Source organism: Vicia villosa, linkage group LG4 (assembly GCF_029867415.1).
Source record: "Vicia villosa cultivar HV-30 ecotype Madison, WI linkage group LG4, Vvil1.0, whole genome shotgun sequence".
NCBI lineage: Eukaryota > Viridiplantae > Streptophyta > Magnoliopsida > Fabales > Fabaceae > Vicia > Vicia villosa.
The window spans coordinates 56,571,925-56,589,595 of NC_081183.1; the positions used below are offsets into that span (position 1 = coordinate 56,571,925).

General features: G+C 37.4%; 1 protein-coding gene across 1 annotated transcript; it reads left to right on the plus strand.

Moving 5' to 3' along the window:
* The first annotated feature begins 15,036 nt into the window (after positions 1–15,036).
* LOC131597236 (uncharacterized) lies at positions 15,037–16,809 on the plus strand. Its single transcript, XM_058869943.1, has 2 exons — positions 15,037–15,712; positions 16,160–16,809. Exons 1-2 carry the CDS (start codon positions 15,037–15,039, stop codon positions 16,807–16,809), a joined length of 1,326 nt encoding a protein of 441 aa, XP_058725926.1.
* The last annotated feature ends 862 nt before the right edge of the window (positions 16,810–17,671 follow it).

Sequence of the window (17,671 nt, forward strand, 5' to 3'; positions counted from 1 at the left end):
GTTGAACCATGTTCATGTTCTTTAATAAGTAAGGATTTTTCACTTGTGTTTTTTTGTGAGTGATTATTTTGATTGCAAAATTATAATTCATTTGATTTGAAATTTCCATTGTTTGTTGTCCTAACTCTTCACGGTAGAATGCATGAAAACTCATTCCACTGTTTACAAAGAAATGATAAGTAGAGGAGAGAGAAGATAAAATTTGGTGTGAAAAGGTTCATCATAAGTTTTGATAAAGCAATATAATCCAACAGTTTTTAGGTGTGGTTCATCATGAACCACTTACTGGTTGGTTCACCTTAGACACCATCATTTTTCTGTAATCAACTATTGACCTATTATTTCAACGAGTTACTCATATTCCATTATCAACCATTTGTTCTAACCTTATTTCACGCTCCTTTTCTTATTCAATATTTCAACTTTTCATCATTCCTTTCTCTCTTTCTATCCGCAAGATTATTTCAGTGTTCTTCGTCATTCACTGTTATGTGCAAAGAATTTTCATCGTTGTCGTATCTTTTCACTGCCCTCTATTCACCATCTCCTCGATAATCTTTGGTAAAGCTAAGCTATGAATTGTAGAAATTATTAATTTGTTTCATTCTTTTGTTCTCTATCTGTCTAATTTTAAAGATACAATGTTTTTAGGGTTAAATATACATTCTTCCTTGTCATTGTAGCGAGTTTTAATTTTTCCCCTATAAATTTTTTTTTTGATTTCTCCCTTATAATATTTTATTTTGAATTCTCCCACGCGTACAATTTTAACACTGAAATTGGGGGGTAAATCAAAATTTTTTTTCTACAAAGGGTAACTTGTGCCCTTAGGAGGTAAAAAAAAAATAGAATTTTCACATTTCAAGGGGAATCCAAATTTTATTTTATAGTGATAAAATGAATCTCGCCGCAGGGGAAAACGTATATTAACCCATGTTTTTATGTGTGGTGGTATTATTGTGAAGTGCATTTTAGATGTTTTATAATATGTGAGTATTGTTGTTATGTCCTTTTTAAGTTGAATTTATGATATATTGTTATGACTCTTTAACTAGAATGTAAATCATGTTTAAGTTACTATAGAGTTCTTTATTTATGAATCACATCTAGTTGATTCTAGAGTGAAAAAGCAAAGATGACCTCAAGTCATTTGCTCTCTTTTAATTTATTCTCATTTAGTGTATTTGATTTTGATTAGCATGTTATCGCTTCCACTGTTTTTAATTTGTTTGAAATCAAACTTACATATGACTATAGGAAAATCATGTGAAATGGTTTCTCCATTAGTGATGTCAACTTTATTTTTTAAAATTCTCCACCTTTGTAGACAACATTTTGGAAAAGTTAACCTAATGTAATATGTAGAATGAAAAGTGCATTATAACAAAAAATAATAATTTAGATTTGAAAAAATATCCTTAAGCAGCTGTGCAGCAGCTCTATTAATAGGAAAATCATCTCTTGCATCCATGTCTGTCCAATTTCCTTCACCGCATTTCTGAATAGCAGCTTGTAATTCTATGTCCTCTTCTTTGTCCATCCTCCTATTTTCTTTGATCGAAGAAACATCGATAATTATTGGAAAAGTAATGTTTGCCTCTTCTATCAAATCAGATGGAGGAACTTTTATAGGTAATATGGAGTTTCAATTATTGAGCTAGTTGGTGCATATTTACTCATTGAAAAAGATTCAATCATTATCCATTTAATAAATAATTCTCAAATTAAGTCAATGGATTCAAAATATAATGAATTACATAATCTATTGAGAGATTGTGAATCTTTAGCCTCGTCTTCTTGTCTTCGACCGTAATTAGCAAGGGGGAGCAGTCAAGATCAGCTTCAAGTAGTTTTTTTAAAGCATAATTGTTGTTGTTTTTAAGCCGGTTACTAGCAGCCAATCTTCAATTTAGAGTGTTGCGGTGCATCCGGTTTTTTTCTCATGGTATGGTATGAGTGTGTCGATTTGCAACTTTATGTTTAGTCCTCTTTTATATTTTGAATTTGGGTGTGTCAGTTTATCTCCTGTTTGTAGCATAGTGGTTTAAGCCTTAGTTGTCTTTTTCTGTTTGTTTTCGATTCTTTTGGTTATCCGTTTGTGTGTGTCGATTAACACATTTCACGATACATATATATAGAGGTGAATTCTTATCTACCCAACTCAAAAAGTTGGATAAAGTTATCTCCAATATAAAATGTCTTGCAAACATCAAATAATTGTATTATTTTATAATTAATTAAATATGTTTAAATTAAATAGGATCTTCTGATTGGTTGAAGGTACAATACCCAACTTTTTGAGATGGATAGAGAAGTCACGTCACATTGAAATGACTTAGAAAAATAAATAGAGAACTTAATATCAACCTACATGGAATTTTATTTTTAACATAGACCTTAATTTCTTGGGTGATTTAATACTATCAAAAGAATTAGGAACCTTTAATTTCCTTTTGATGATAACAGCCTTAGGAACCTTGACCGTGATTCTGCCAATTCGGTAGAAAGTATCGAGCAGTTTTCGGATAGGATTATTAGGGAGGATAATGTGAGGAAACCCACTGGTTCTGGTTCCATTGACGATGATGCCTGCAAGTCTCAGGTGAAAGCCGGTGTTAGTGTGGTTGGTGGTTCCGTGAATATTTCGGCGGATAGCGCGTATGGGGATTTTGATAATGCCATCCTAAAGGTGCGCAACAGCAGTGCTGTTTTTGGTTGGGATCTGAGGCTTGTGGCGCGAGACTCCTCAAATCCGGAATCGGATTCCTTGTGCTTTGGGACTGGAAGTTTACTAGGTAAGCATGGTGGTTCGGGGTTGGAAGCTTCTCCCAGCAGGGTTGTGTGTTCTCTCGTTCTGCCAGTGGACATAACTGTTCCAAAAAATAGGAAAAAGCTGCGGTTGAAACATGTTAACGATAGGGCTGTTAAGACATACAGTAGGAGGAGTTTCAAGCTTGGGCCGGAAAGTGTGAATCCTAAACAAAGCAATGTTGGTCTTGTTTTGAGTCCTACTTATTCTCTAGTGGGGACCAATACTGTGGAGTTTAACAGTGGCGGCAATATTGGGGCTAGCTCGTTATGTTATGGCGAACAAACCGAAGAATCCGATATTGGGAGAAATAACGGGAGACAATGGAGATTAATGGATGTGGACATTGGGGGTAAACTTTTCTCGGCTATTGTGGCGCTTGGGGTGGTTGATTCAAAGGGTAGGAATAATCTTTTGAAAAGGATTGAATCTTTGGAGTTTGATGGAGATATTAAAAAGGGGGAGGTAAGGAAGGAGAATAAAGAAGGTGCTCAATGATAATAGGCTCATTGAATATTAGGGGGGGGAGTGAATGCACTCAAAAGAAGGAGGATTAGAGCTTTGATTAAAAAAGGGAATGCGGATGTTTTTTTAATTCAAGAAACTAAGATTGTAAACATGGAAGATAATTTGGCCAAGTCGTTTTGGTATTCTCCGGAGGTGGGATTTTCTTATTCAAATTCGATAGGTAGATCGGGAGGTTTGCTCATCTTATGGAATGACAAAGTTGAGGTTGTTAATAGTTTTAAAGGAGAGGGCTATTTAGGAATTAAAGCCTTTTGGGAGAATAATTTTTACTATGTGATTAATGTGTATTCGCCTTGTCTTTTGATTAAAAAGATTGAGTTATGGGAGAAGTTGCTTGAGTTAAAGGAGGCTTTTAAGGATGGGGAATGGATAATGGGTGGGGATTTCAACGCGATAACTAACGTTAGAGAAAGGAAGGGTCGAGGGATGTATGTGAATAAAAGAGATATGGAACTTTTTTCGGAGTTTATTGATAGAAGTGCGTTGGTGGACATTCCTTGCAAAGGAAAAAAGTATTCTTGGTTTAGCGGGGACGGGAAGTCGATGAGTAGAATCGATCGTTTTATCGTCTCTAATGAAGTGGTGTCTAGATGGGAGGTTATGGGCCAACTCATTGGTGATAGGGATATTTCGGATCATTGTCCAATATGGATTTTGAAGGACCAAAGGAATTGGGGCCCAAAACCATTTAAATTCAACAATGAATGGTTTAGCTTCGATTCCTTTATTCCTTTTGTGGAGAAAGAATGGAAATGCCTTAAGGTGGAAGGAAGAGGAGACTTTGTGTTAAAGGAAAAACTAAGGCTTCTTAAAGATAAACTTAGGATTTGGAACAAGGAAGTGTTTGGTAGAATTGACTTGGAGATGGAGGACGGTGCTTGCAAGATGAATTTGGCCGATGATAAATTAGCCTCGGATGATGTTTTCAACTTTGATAGCACCATGGTGTGTAGAAAGGAAGCGTGTAGTAAATTTTGGAAGAACTTGAGAATAAAAGAAAATATGTTGCTTCAAAAGTCTAGATTGAGTTGGATTAGGGAAGGAGACTCCAATAGCGGTTTTTTCCACAAGGTGTTGAAACAAAGACGGAGGAACAATCATTTAGGTCCGATTCTCTCTTCGGAAGGATTGGAGGAGACGGTTGAAGAGGTGAGGGAGACAGTATTCAAACACTTTTAGGAGAAATTTGTGGAACCGAAGGTTTCTAGACCTTTGTTAGAGGGCATTCCGTTCAATACTGTAAATGAGGAAGAGGCGGAGGATTTGGAGAGACCTTTTCTTCAAGATGAGATCAAAGAGGCGGTGTGGAATTGTGGAAGTGACAAGAGCCCGGGGCCGGACGGGTATTCTTTTCTCTTTATTAAAAAATGTTGGTTTTTTATTAAGGAAGATTTCTTCAATTTTTTCAATTATTTCTTTGGAGGGAGTTCTTTGGCTAAGGCGATTACCTCTTCTTTTTTGACCCTTATTCCAAAGAAGCATAATCCATTGGGTTTGGATGAATATAGGCCTATTTGCTTGGTGGGATGTATTTATAAAGTTGCGGCTAAAATTTTGGCGGGAAGACTTAAAAAGGTGCTAAATTCAATCATTTCTCCTTGTCAAACCGCTTTTGTCCCCGGTAGGCAATTGCTTGATGGGGTGATCGTTGCTAATGAGGTGGTTGATTATGCGAGGAAGGCGGGTAGTAAGTGCACCCTTTTCAAAGTTGACTTCGAAAAGGCGTACGATAAGGTGAGTTGGAATTTTCTTCGTTTCATGTTCAAAGCGATGGGGTTTGGGAGTAGATGGATGAAATGGATGGAATTATTGGTGTTTAAGAGTGATATGTCGGTGCTTGTGAATGGTGTTAGAACAAGATTTGTTCTGATCAATTATCTTAGTTTTGATGATAACAATAATATGAATTTTGCTTAAGATAATATGGTACTCTAATCCAATACAATTTCCTTTTCAGGAAATATATAAAGAGTATGCATAATTCAGCGCTCAGAAGCTTTGTCTCAAAGGGTTCAGCATGCAACATCAGAACATGGTCTGGCAAGACATCAGAAGATGGTCGAAGCAGAATCAGAACATGGGTCTATGGAAGCATCAGAAGAACATGAGATCAGAAGCACTGAAGTTCTGATGGTATCACGCTCAGAAGCACTTCAAGGTCAGAAGATCAGAAGATGCTTTGCACCAAGCTGTTTGACTCTGATGATATTCAAACGTTGTATTCACAAACATCAGATCAGAAGGAAGTACATGTGGCAGGCTACGCTGACTGACAAAAGGAACGTTAGAAGCTATTAAAGGCAACGTCAGTAGACACAGCGTGAACAAGGCTCGAGGTAGTTGACAAAAGCGTATAACATTAAATGCGATGCTGTACGGAACACGCAAAGCATTAAATGCACTCAACGGTCATCTTCTCCAACGCCTATATATATGAAGTTATGATGAGAAGCAAGGTTAACGATTCTGAACAAAACAACTCATATTAACTTGCTGAAACTCTGTTCTATTCAAAGCTCAGAATCTTCATCTTCATCAAAGTTCACTACATTGCTGTTGTAATATATTAGTGAGATTAAGCTTAAACGTTAAGAGAAATATCACAGTTTGTGATTATAGCTTTTAAGAAGCAATTGTAATACTCTTAGAATTGATTACATTAAGTTGTAAGGAACTAGAGTGATCGTGTGGATCAGAATACTCTAGGAAGTCTTAGAGGTTATCTAAGCAGGTTGTAACTAGAGTGATCGTGTGGATCAGAATACTCTAGAAAGTCTTAGAGGGTATCTAAGCAGTTGTTCCTGGAGTGATCAGTGTGTGATCAGAAGACTCTGGAAGACTTAGTTGCTGACTAAGTGGAGAACCATTGTAATCCGTGCGATTAGTGGATTAAATCCTCAGTTGAGGTAAATCATCTCTGCGGGGGTGGACTGGAGTAGTTTAGTTAACAACGAACCAGGATAAAAATAACTGTGCAATTTATTTTTATCGGTCAAGTTTTTAAAGCTACACTTATTCAAACCCCCCCTTTCTAAGTGTTTTTCTATCCTTCAATTGGCATCAGAGCGCCGGTTCTAAGGTGCAAGCACTTAACCGTGTATAGAAAAGATTCAGGAAGAGAAAAACGCTTCAGTAAAAGATGGCTGATGAAACTGCAAAGTCTACATCTACATCTGGCTCTGCTGAGCAACACAACGGTAACAATGGTTATACTAGACCGCCGGTATTTGATGGTGAAAACTTTGAATACTGGAAAGATAAACTGGAAAGTTACTTTCTTGGTCTAGATGGTGATCTATGGGATCTTCTGATGGATGGTTACAAACATCCGGTAAATGCCAGTGGCGTAAAGCTGACAAGGCAAGAAATGAGTGATGATCAGAAGAAGCTTTTCAGGAATCATCATAAATGCAGAACTGTTTTGCTGAATGCTATCTCTCATGCTGAGTATGAGAAGATATCTAACAGGGAAACGGCCTATGACATATATGAGTCCTTGAAAATGACTCATGAAGGAAATGCTCAAGTCAAGGAGACTAAAGCTCTTGCTCTAATCCAGAAATATGAAGCCTTCAAGATGGAGGATGATGAAGACATTGAAAAGATGTTTTCAAGATTTCAAACTCTTACTGCTGGATTGAGAGTTCTTGACAAGGGATACACCAAGGCTGATCACGTAAAGAAGATCATCAGAAGCTTACCCAGAAGATGGGGTCCTATGGTGACTGCATTTAAGATTGCGAAGAATCTAAATGAAGTCTCTTTGGAAGAGCTGATCAGTGCCCTGAGGAGTCATGAAATTGAACTGGATGCAAACGAGCCTCAAAAGAAAGGTAAGTCTATTGCATTAAAATCCAATATCAAGAAATGCACTAACGCTTTTCAGGCTAGAGAAGAAGATCCTGAAGAATCAGAATCCGAAGAAGAAGATGAACTGTCCTTGATCTCCAGAAGGCTAAATCAACTCTGGAAGAACAAGCAAAGGAAGTTCAGAGGCGTCAGAAGTTCAAAGAAATTTGAACATGGAGAATCTTCTGATGACAGAAGATTTGACAAGAAGAAGGTCATGTGCTATGAATGCAATGAGCCTGGACACTTCAAGAATGAATGTCCAAAACTTCTGAAAGAAAATCCCAAGAAGAAGTTTCATAAGAAGAAAGGTCTTATGGCAACCTGGGATGAGTCAGAAGATGATTCAGACTCTAAAGATGAGTAGGCCAACTGTGCGCTGATGGCGACAGAAGATGACGGATCAGAATCTACATCAGAATCAGATTCTGAAGAGGTATTTTCTGAACTTACTAGAGATGAGTTAGTTTCCAGTCTAACAGAACTTCTGGAATTCAAGTCTCAGATTAGTCTCAAATACAAAAAGCTGAAAAAGCTATTTGAATTTGAAACAAAGAAGCTTGAGTTGGAGAATTCTGAATTAAAAGAAAAACTGTTAAAATTATCCAATAATGTTGGATCTCCTTCTGATTCAGAAAAATCCACTCCTAGTCTAAACCATATTCTGAAAGAATATGATTTAAGTTTCAGGAAGTTCTTATCTAGAAGTATTGGCAGAAGTCAGCTAGCTTCTATGATATATGCTGTGTCTGGAAACAAAAGAGTTGGCATGGGTTTTGAGGGTGAAACCCCATACAAACTTGAACCTGTTGATAAGATGAAAATCACATACAAGCCATTGTATGATCAGTTCAAGTATGGCCACTCACATGATATTAGGCACACTTCACATGCTCAAAGTTTTCACATTACACACACCAAAAAGCATGTGACACAACCTAGGAAATATCATGAAACTCACATTAAGAATTATCATGCTGTTCCTCCTATTGCTTACAATGTTAAACCCAAGTTCAATCAGAACTTGAGAAAATCTAACAAGAAAGGGCCCAAGAAAATGTGGGTACCTAAGGATAAGATTATTCCTATTGCAGATATCCTTGGCTGCAAAAAGGACAAAGCACAACATGTCGTGGTACCTGGACTCTGGATGCTCACGACACATGACAGGAAGAAGGTCTATGTTCCAAGACCTGGTGCTTAAGTCTGGAGGAGAAGTCAAGTTTGGAGGAGATCAGAAGGGCAAGATAATTGGCTCTGTAACTATAAAGTCTGGTAACTCTCCTTCCATTTCAAATGTACTTCTTGTAGAAGGATTAACACATAACCTCTTATCTATCAGTCAATTGAGTGACAATGGTTATGATATAATCTTTAATCAAAAGTCTTGCAAGGCTGTAAATCAGAAGGATGGCTCAACCCTATTTACCGGCAAGAGGAAGAACAACATTTATAAGACAGATCTGCAAGATCTTATGAGTCAGAAGGTGACTTGTCTTATGTCTGTTTCTGAAGAGCAGTGGGTCTGGCACAGAAGATTAGGTCATGCTAGTTTGAGAAAGATTTCTCAGATTAACAAACTGGATCTTGTCAGAGGACTCCCTAATCTGAAATTCAAATCAGATGCTCTTTATGAAGCATGTCAGAAGGGCAAGTTCTCCAAACCTGCATTCAAGTCCAAGAATGTTGTTTCTACCTCAAGGTCATTAGAACTCTTGCACATTGATCTGTTTGGCCCAGTCAAAACAGCATCTGTCAGAGGGAAGAAATATGGATTAGTCATCGTAGATGATTATAGCCGCTGGACATGGGTAAAATTCTTGAAACACAAGGATGAGTCCCATTCAGTGTTCTTTGATTTCTGCATTCAGATTCAATCTGAAAAAGAGTGTAAAATCATAAAGGTTAGAAGTGATCATGGTGGTGAATTTGAGAACAGATTCTTTGAAGAATTCTTCAAAGAAAATGGTATTGCCCATGATTTCTCTTGTCTTAGAACTCCACAGCAAAATGGAGTTGTAGAACGAAAGAATAGGACTCTGCAAGAAATGGCCAGAACCATGATCAATGAAACCAATATGGCTAAGCATTTCTGGGCAGAAGCAATAAACACTGCATGCTATATTCAGAATAGAATCTCTATCAGACCTATTCTAAATAAGACTCCTTATGAATTGTGGAAGAATGTAAAGCCCAACATTTCATATTTCCATCCTTTTGGATGTGTATGCTTTATTCTGAACACTAAAGATCATCTTGGTAAGTTTGATTCCAAAGCACAAACATGTTTCCTTCTTGAATATTCTGAACGCTCAAAAGGCTACATAGTATACAATACTGAAACATTGATTGTAGAAGAATCAATCAATATCAGGTTTGATGATAAGCTTGGTTCTGAAAAACCAAAGCAGTTTGATAATTTTGCAGATTGTGATATTGATGTATCAGAAGTTGTTGAGCCAAGAAGCAACGCATCCGAAGCAGAGCTTCTCAGAAGCAAAGAATCTGAAGATCAAGTATCAGCTTCTCTGGAGAATCTAAGCATTTCTGAAGAACCATCTGTCAGAAGATCATCCAGACTCATCTCTGGTCATTCAGAAGATGTCATTCTTGGAAAGAAGGATGATCCAATCAGAACAAGAGCATTCCTTAAGAACAATGCAGACTGTCAATTAGGTCTTGTATCTTTGATCGAGCCAACTTCTGTTGATCATGCTCTAGAAGATCCAGACTGGATAATTGCTATGCAAGAAGAACTGAATCAGTTTACAAGGAATGATGTTTGGGATCTTGTTCCTAGACCAGATGGATTCAATATAATCGGTACAAAATGGGTCTTCAGAAACAAGCTCAGTGAGAAAGGTGAAGTGGTAAGGAACAAAGCCAGACTGGTGGCTCAGGGTTACAGTCAGCAAGAAGGGATTGACTATACAGAAACCTTTGCACCAGTGGCCAGGTTAGAATCTATTCGTCTATTAATTTCATTTGCCACTCAACATAACATCACTCTCTATCAGATGGATGTTAAGAGTGCCTTCTTAAATGGTTATATAGATGAAGAAGTTTATGTCCATCAACCTCCTGGTTTTGAAGACTCTATGTCTCCTAATCATGTTTTTAAACTAAAGAAATCGTTGTATGGATTGAAACAAGCTCCCAGAGCTTGGTATGAACGCTTAAGTTCTTTCCTTCTGGATAATGGTTTCACTAGAGGAAAAGTGGACACTACTCTCTTTTGTAAAACCTTTAAAAGGGATATTTTAATTTGTCAAATATATGTAGATGATATTATTTTTGGAACATCTAATGCTACACTTGGAAAGGAGTTTGCTGAGTCTATGCAGGCTGAGTTTGAAATGAGCATGATGGGAGAACTCAAGTATTTCCTTGGAATACAAATAAATCAAACATCAGAAGGAACGTATGTTCACCAAACCAAGTATGTGAAGGAACTTCTGAAGAAGTTTAATCTTCTAGACTGCAAAGAAGCCAAAACTCCTATGCATCCAACATGCATCCTAGGTAAGGATGAGGTAAGTAAGAAGGTAGATCAGAAGTTATACAGAGGTATGATTGGATCTCTTCTATATTTGACTGCTTCTAGACCTGACATTCTGTTCAGTGTTTGTTTGTGTGCTAGATTCCAATCAGATCCTAGAGAATCTCATTTAACTGCTGTTAAGAGAATTCTAAGGTATCTGAAAGGTACTACTAATGTTGGCTTAGTTTACAGAAAATCTAAAAAATACAACTTAGTAGGATTCTGCGATGCTGACTATGCTGGAGACAGAATTGAAAGAAAGAGTACTTCAGGAAGTTGCCAATTTCTTGGAAGTCATTTGATCTCCTGGTATAGCAAGAAGCAAGCAACTATTGCTCTATCAACAACAGAAGCAGAATATGTCGCTGCTGCTGGTTGCAGTACACAGATGCTCTGGATGAAGAGTCAGCTAGAAGATTATCAGATATATGAGAGTAACATTCCTATATTCTGTGATAATACTTCTGCTATATGTTTATCTAAGAATCCTATTCTTCATTCAAAAGCTAAACATATTGAGATTAAACATCATTTCATAAGGGACTATGTTCAGAAGGGTGTTCTATCTTTAAACTTTGTGGATACAGACCATCAATGGGCTGATATCTTTACAAAACCCCTGGCTGAAGATAGGTTTAAGTTCATTCTGAAGAACATCGGTATGGATTTATGCCCAGAATGAGAAGATGAGAAGTTCTTATGTATGAGTATCTTCTGAAATGAAAGTGGATTATTTTTTTAATCAGAAGTTCTGATTAAAATCTTTTAGAAATTATGATTCGGTTATTACTAACGTTTCATTGTCTAAGTTGATTCAGAACCTCTTTTAAAGCAAAACAGCTGTAACGTTCTATCTCGGGATGGTAAACCTGTCTTTACTGTTCATGGATAAGCGCGCGTGCAGTTGAAGGGACGCCGACCATAGGTAACTGTGCTAGTCACCTCATTTGTCTTTTATTATCTCTCCTCATGTCACGTAACATTAAATGCTATCCATCATTTGTTTCATTTTATTTTCTTTTAAATACTCTTCAAACGCTTCTCCTTCCCTCTTATATTTTCTCTATTACACTCTGTCTTTGTTTTCTTTCTCTATCTCTTTGCATTCATATCAAACCCTAGTTGTTCATTATCTGCAAATCCATCATGAACTCTTCATCAAGCCCAGGAAACCATGAAAATGATCAAAACAAAAAGAGAAAAGTTGTTGAAACATCTTCTTCCAAACCCAAATAGATAAAGATCACCTATGACCCTCTCAAGGTGAATTCATTCGAAGCAAAGTTGTCTAGAAACTATTCTAGACGTGTGTTTCAACCCCCTGGTGAAAGCCCTCCATCATCTCCATCTTCTTCCTCATCTTTTTACCTTCAAGACTCAACTTCCTCTTCATCTAACCTTTCTTCTCCCTCAACCCATTCCAAAGAAATCTCTTCATCTTCACCTGCTGAGAATGTTGTTTCTGATAGAGATTGTGGAAGATCTGCATCAGAATCAAGTCTCCCTGACCCCTCGCCTGGAAGCCCAAGAAGCAGTCAATGATGCGTTTCACTCCTTCATGGCAAGGAAAACTGCAAATTATGACAGGGTTCAAGACATGCTGGCGCAGATTTTGTCTTAGCCAGGGTCTTAGTCTTTGGTCTTAGTAGTTTTCTCTCCTTGTTGCATCTGCTTGTTAAACATCTTCTCATGTAATATCTTTTGATTATCAATGAAAAGTTTCTTTGTTTTTACATTCCAGTGATTTTATTTGTCGTTTTATACATCTGAATATTTTGAAATATTCTTTTTGATGTTATGACAAAAAGGGGGAGAAGATAAATGATAAATGATTTGATTAATCTATCAGTTGCTGGATAAAGCTCCCACACATTTACTAACAAGAACTGCAAGTTCTATATGGTTTAAGTGTTTTGCAGGTATAAAGAAGTGAAGAGAATCTTCAAAGCACACAAGAAGCAAAACCATAAGAAGCGTTATTCTGTAAAAAGAATAAGCTTATGGAAACTGATTTGATTAATCTATCAGTTGCTGGATAAAGCTCCCACACATTTACTAACAAGAACTGCAAGTTCTATATGGTTTAAGTGTTTTGCAGGTATAAAGAAGTGAAGAGAATCTTCAAAGCACACAAGAAGCAAAACCATAAGAAGCGTTATTCTGTAAAAAGAATAAGCTTATGGAAACTGAAGCAAGCTGAGTGCTGTCAAGCTTCAGAAATCAGAAGCAAGAAAGAAGAATGATCAGAATTTCTGATAATAGAATTTGATCCAAAATTTGTCTATTTGCTCTGACAAAATTCTATTTGCTCTGATACATTATTTTAGCCTATATGGCTCTGATACATATCATGTGTTCTAATATACATTTTATGTTCTGACTCGTTCATGCTGACTTTTGTCGTTTAGTTTTTGTTCTGTAACATTTCAGGATGTAGAGATGCTCTGATGATGCTCTGGTACATTCAACAATGTTCTGATACAAATCTAGCATGAAGTGATGTTGGTAGAAATTCAAAGCTCTGAAGCTATCCGAGGGAAGCAGAAATCAGAAGCTGTGAATGTTCTAAAGATCCAGAAAACTCAAGTTCTGAAGCTGTCCTAAATGGAAGCAGAAATCAGAAGCTGTGAATGTTCTGAAGATCAAAGAAATTCAAGTTCTGAAGCTGTCCTAAATGGAAGCAGAAATCAGAAGCTGTGAATGTTCTGAAGATCAAAGAAATTCAAGTTCTGAAGCTGTCCTAAATGGAAGCAGGAATCAGAAGCTATGAGTGTTCTAGGGATCTAAAGAAATTCAAGTTCTGAAGCTGTCCAATGGAAGCAGAAGTCAGAAGCTATGAATTCTCTGAAGACAGAAGCTTATGTGATCGTCTCTACCGAAATAATCAGGGAAGTCTTTTATTAAAGTTCTTCGAGTATTTATTTTAGGGGGAGATTATTTATCTCAGGGGGAGATTGTTAATCTCAGGGGGAGACATATTCACATGCTTATGCTATAGCTGTGTAATTTGTCTTTTGCCGTCTGCTCTTTCTGATCGCAAATTCATATCATTTATATATGTTTTTGTCATCATCAAAAAGGGGGAGATTGTTAGAACAAGATTTGTTCTGATCAATTATCTTAGTTTTGATGATAACAATAATATGAATTTTGGTTAAGATAATATGGTACTCTAATCCAATGCAATTTCCTTTTCAGGAAATATATAAAGAGTATGCATAATTCAGCGCTCAGAAGCTTTGTCTCAAAGGGTTCAGCATGCAACATCAGAACATGGTCTGGCAAGACATCAGAAGATGGTCGAAGCAGAATCAGAACATGGGTCTATGGAAGCATCAGAAGAACATGAGATCAGAAGCACTGAAGTTCTGATGGTATCACGCTCAGAAGCACTTCAAGGTCAGAAGATCAGAAGATGCTTTGCACCAAGCTGTTTGACTCTGATGATATTCAAACGTTGTATTCACAAACATCAGATCAGAAGGAAGTACATGTGGCAGGCTACGCTGACTGACAAAAGGAACGTTAGAAGCTATTAAAGGCAACGTCAGTAGACACAGCGTGAACAAGGCTCGAGGTAGTTGACAAAAGCGTATAACATTAAATGCGATGCTGTACGGAACACGCAAAGCATTAAATGCACTCAACGGTCATCTTCTCCAACGCCTATATATATGAAGTTATGATGAGAAGCAAGGTTAACGATTCTAAACAAAACAACTCATATTAACTTGCTGAAACTCTGTTCTATTCAAAGCTCAGAATCTTCATCTTCATCAAAGCTCACTACATTGCTGTTGTAATATATTAGTGAGATTAAGCTTAAACGTTAAGAGAAATATCACAGTTTGTGATTATAGCTTTTAAGAAGCAATTGTAATACTCTTAGAATTGATTACATTAAGTTGTAAGGAACTAGAGTGATCGTGTGGATCAGAATACTCTAGGAAGTCTTAGAGGTTATCTAAGCAGGTTGTAACTAGAGTGATCGTGTGGATCAGAATACTCTAGAAAGTCTTAGAGGGTATCTAAGCAGTTGTTCCTGGAGTGATCAGTGTGTGATCAGAAGACTCTGGAAGACTTAGTTGCTGACTAAGTGGAGAACCATTGTAATCCGTGCGATTAGTGGATTAAATCCTCAGTTGAGGTAAATCATCTCTGCGGGGGTGGACTGGAGTAGTTTAGTTAACAACGAACCAGGATAAAAATAACTGTGCAATTTATTTTTATCGGTCAAGTTTTTAAAGCTACACTTATTCAAACCCCCCCCCCTTTCTAAGTGTTTTTCTATCCTTCAAATGGGAGCCCTATGAAAGAATTCGGTGTTTCTAGAGGGTTGAGACAAGGAGACCCCCTATCTCATTTTCTCTTTGTTTTGATAGCGGAGGCACTCACGGCCTTGGTGAGAAAATCTATTGAGTTAGGCGACTTTCAAAGTTTTGTCATCGAGGGAAAGTATAGAGTGGACATCCTTCAATTTGCAGATGACACTTTATTGGTGGAGGATGGTAGTTGGAAGCATATTCGGGCGATTAAGGCGGTTCTTAGAGCATTCGAGCTTGTATCGGGCCTTGGGATTAATTATCACAAGAGTAAGTTGATTGGTATTAATCCTAGTTATCACTTTTTGGAAGCGGCGTCTCACTTTTTATCTTGTAAAGTGGAGGATAACAAGTTTATTTTCCTAGGCATTCCGATTGGTCACAATCCAAGGTTGGAATCTACTTGGGATCCTCTTTTAAACAAGACGAAGGCTAGATTGGAAGGTTGGACTAATCGCAACTTGAATTTAGGAGGTAGGATTACTCTTTTGAAGTCGGTTCTTAGTTCCCTCTCCATTTTCACCATGTCGTTTTATAAAATATCGTTGAAGGTGGTGAAGAAATTTAATAGCATACAAAGTAAATTCCTTTGGGGAGGGGTAGAGGAGAAAAGAAGGATACATTGGGTTCAATGGAAAGACGTTTGTCTTCCCATGGAGAAAGGTGGGTTAGGTGTTAAGGATATAACTTTGTTTAATATTTCTCTTCTTAACAAGTGGAGGTGGCGTATTTTCCAAGGTCAAAGATCTCTTTGGCTTGAAGTCTTAAAAGTCCTCTTTGTTGATTAATAATAAGGTTAGTAATTCTCCCTCCCTTATCCGTGGTGTCTCTTCATCTTTTTCTTCGTTTTGGTGGAGAGATTTGGTTAAGATTAGTTCTTCTTTCCATGTGGATCCTATGGTGGAAAAGGTTAAATTTAATATTCACAACGGATTCCACACACCATTTTAGGAAACTTCGTGGTTGGAAGGGATTCCTTTGAAAGAGGAGTTCCCGGATTTGTATTTATACTCTAGTTTGAAAGGTGTTTCGGTGGCGGGAATGGGGGGTGGAAGGAAGGCACGTGGTGTTGGGGTGATTTTGGCTTAAATTTGGAGGGTACTTTTTTAGAGGCGGATTTGTTGAAGTTGAAGAGTCGGGTGGATGCTTTTTCCGGGTGGAGACACGGTTCGGATTCGGTTTGTTGGACCGAAGGACCGTCGATGGAATTCTCGGTAGCTTCTTGTTATAATTTTTACTTGAATCTCCATATTCCGTTCGGACCACCTAACATTCATGATGGTGTTTTTGGCATTTTGTGGAAAATGGAGGTTCCGTATAAAATCAAGGCATTTGGATGGAGACTTTTTCTAGATAGGCTCCCAACGGTTGACGGTTTGGTGTATAGAGGTATGATCTTCTCCATTGATAATTCTAAATGTGTTTTGTGTGGTATTGTTCCGGAAGATTGGAACCATTTCTTTTTTGGTTGTTTGGTGGGTACAAAGATTCGGAGTGACATAGCTTTTTGGATTGGTAAAGGAGGAATTTTGGAAAAGGAGTGTATACCGCATTTTATGGAGTGGCACTCTTTCTTCCGTTCTCGTAAGATTATAGATAGTAAATTGGACGTGGTGTGGCTAGCAACCGTTTGGTCTTTTTGGTTACTTAGGAATGGTGTGCGTTTTCGGAAGGAAGCTTGGAGCATTAACACTACAAAAAGGAAGTTGTGCAGCGACGTGGCCCCCACGTTGCAACATGCAATATCACGTGGCAACTGAAAAGTAGCGACGTGGGGCTCTATGTCGCATGAGCCAAAGTGGCAACCATGTAGCGACGTGGAAACCACTTCAGAAAGTAGCGACGTGCCTCCCACGTCGCAACAGAGTTACATGGGGAACATGTATCTGCACACACAGCAGGTGTGGCAGATGGGACAGGTACGTTTGTTGACCAGTGTAGCGACGTGGTCTCCATGTCACTACATTAAATGCTTTTTTTTTTTAAATTTAATAAGCAGGAGCTATTTCATTTTATATAATTAATTTATTTATTTATATAATAAAATTAATATATAATAAAATATATATAATAAATTTTATATAATAAATTCTATAAAATAAAATTTATATAATAAAATTTATATAATAAAATTTTATAAAATAAATTCATATAATTAATTTATATAATTAATTCAATTAAATAAACCTAAACATTTAAAACTAATATTTTAATGAATTAAAATGTATAATAAGTTACATAAAAATAAATTAAAAACAAATAAAATACAAAATGTTTTAAAGAAGCATCATCATCCGGAAAATAATTATCCGGATTAAAATCATCAGCCACTCCGTCATCCTCCGGCTGATCTTGAGGAGGAACATTACTGTAATTCCCACCTCCTTGCATAAACCGTCTCATCTGCTCCTCCATCTCAGCTTGTTTCTTCATAATGCCCTCTATCTGCCGCGCATGCTGCTCCTCCATATCAGCCTGCCTCTTCCGCATCATCTCCAACTGGGCCTCACTTTCGCGTCTCGCCATTTGCCTTATTAATTCAGTTTGTTCCTGTGTCAGATTTGGTTGACGCGATCCACCCTCTCCATCCTGAACTCTTTGGAACAGATTACGGTCACCAGA

Bases quoted from the DNA above. Each gene is read 5' to 3' on its own strand.
- LOC131597236 (XM_058869943.1), top strand. From the start codon at position 15,037: ATGAAAGAATTCGGTGTTTCTAGAGGGTTGAGACAAGGAGACCCCCTA. The intron at 15,713-16,159 runs GTGGGTTAGGTG...GTACTTTTTTAG, and splicing joins TTGTCTTCCCATGGAGAAAG to AGGCGGATTTGTTGAAGTTG.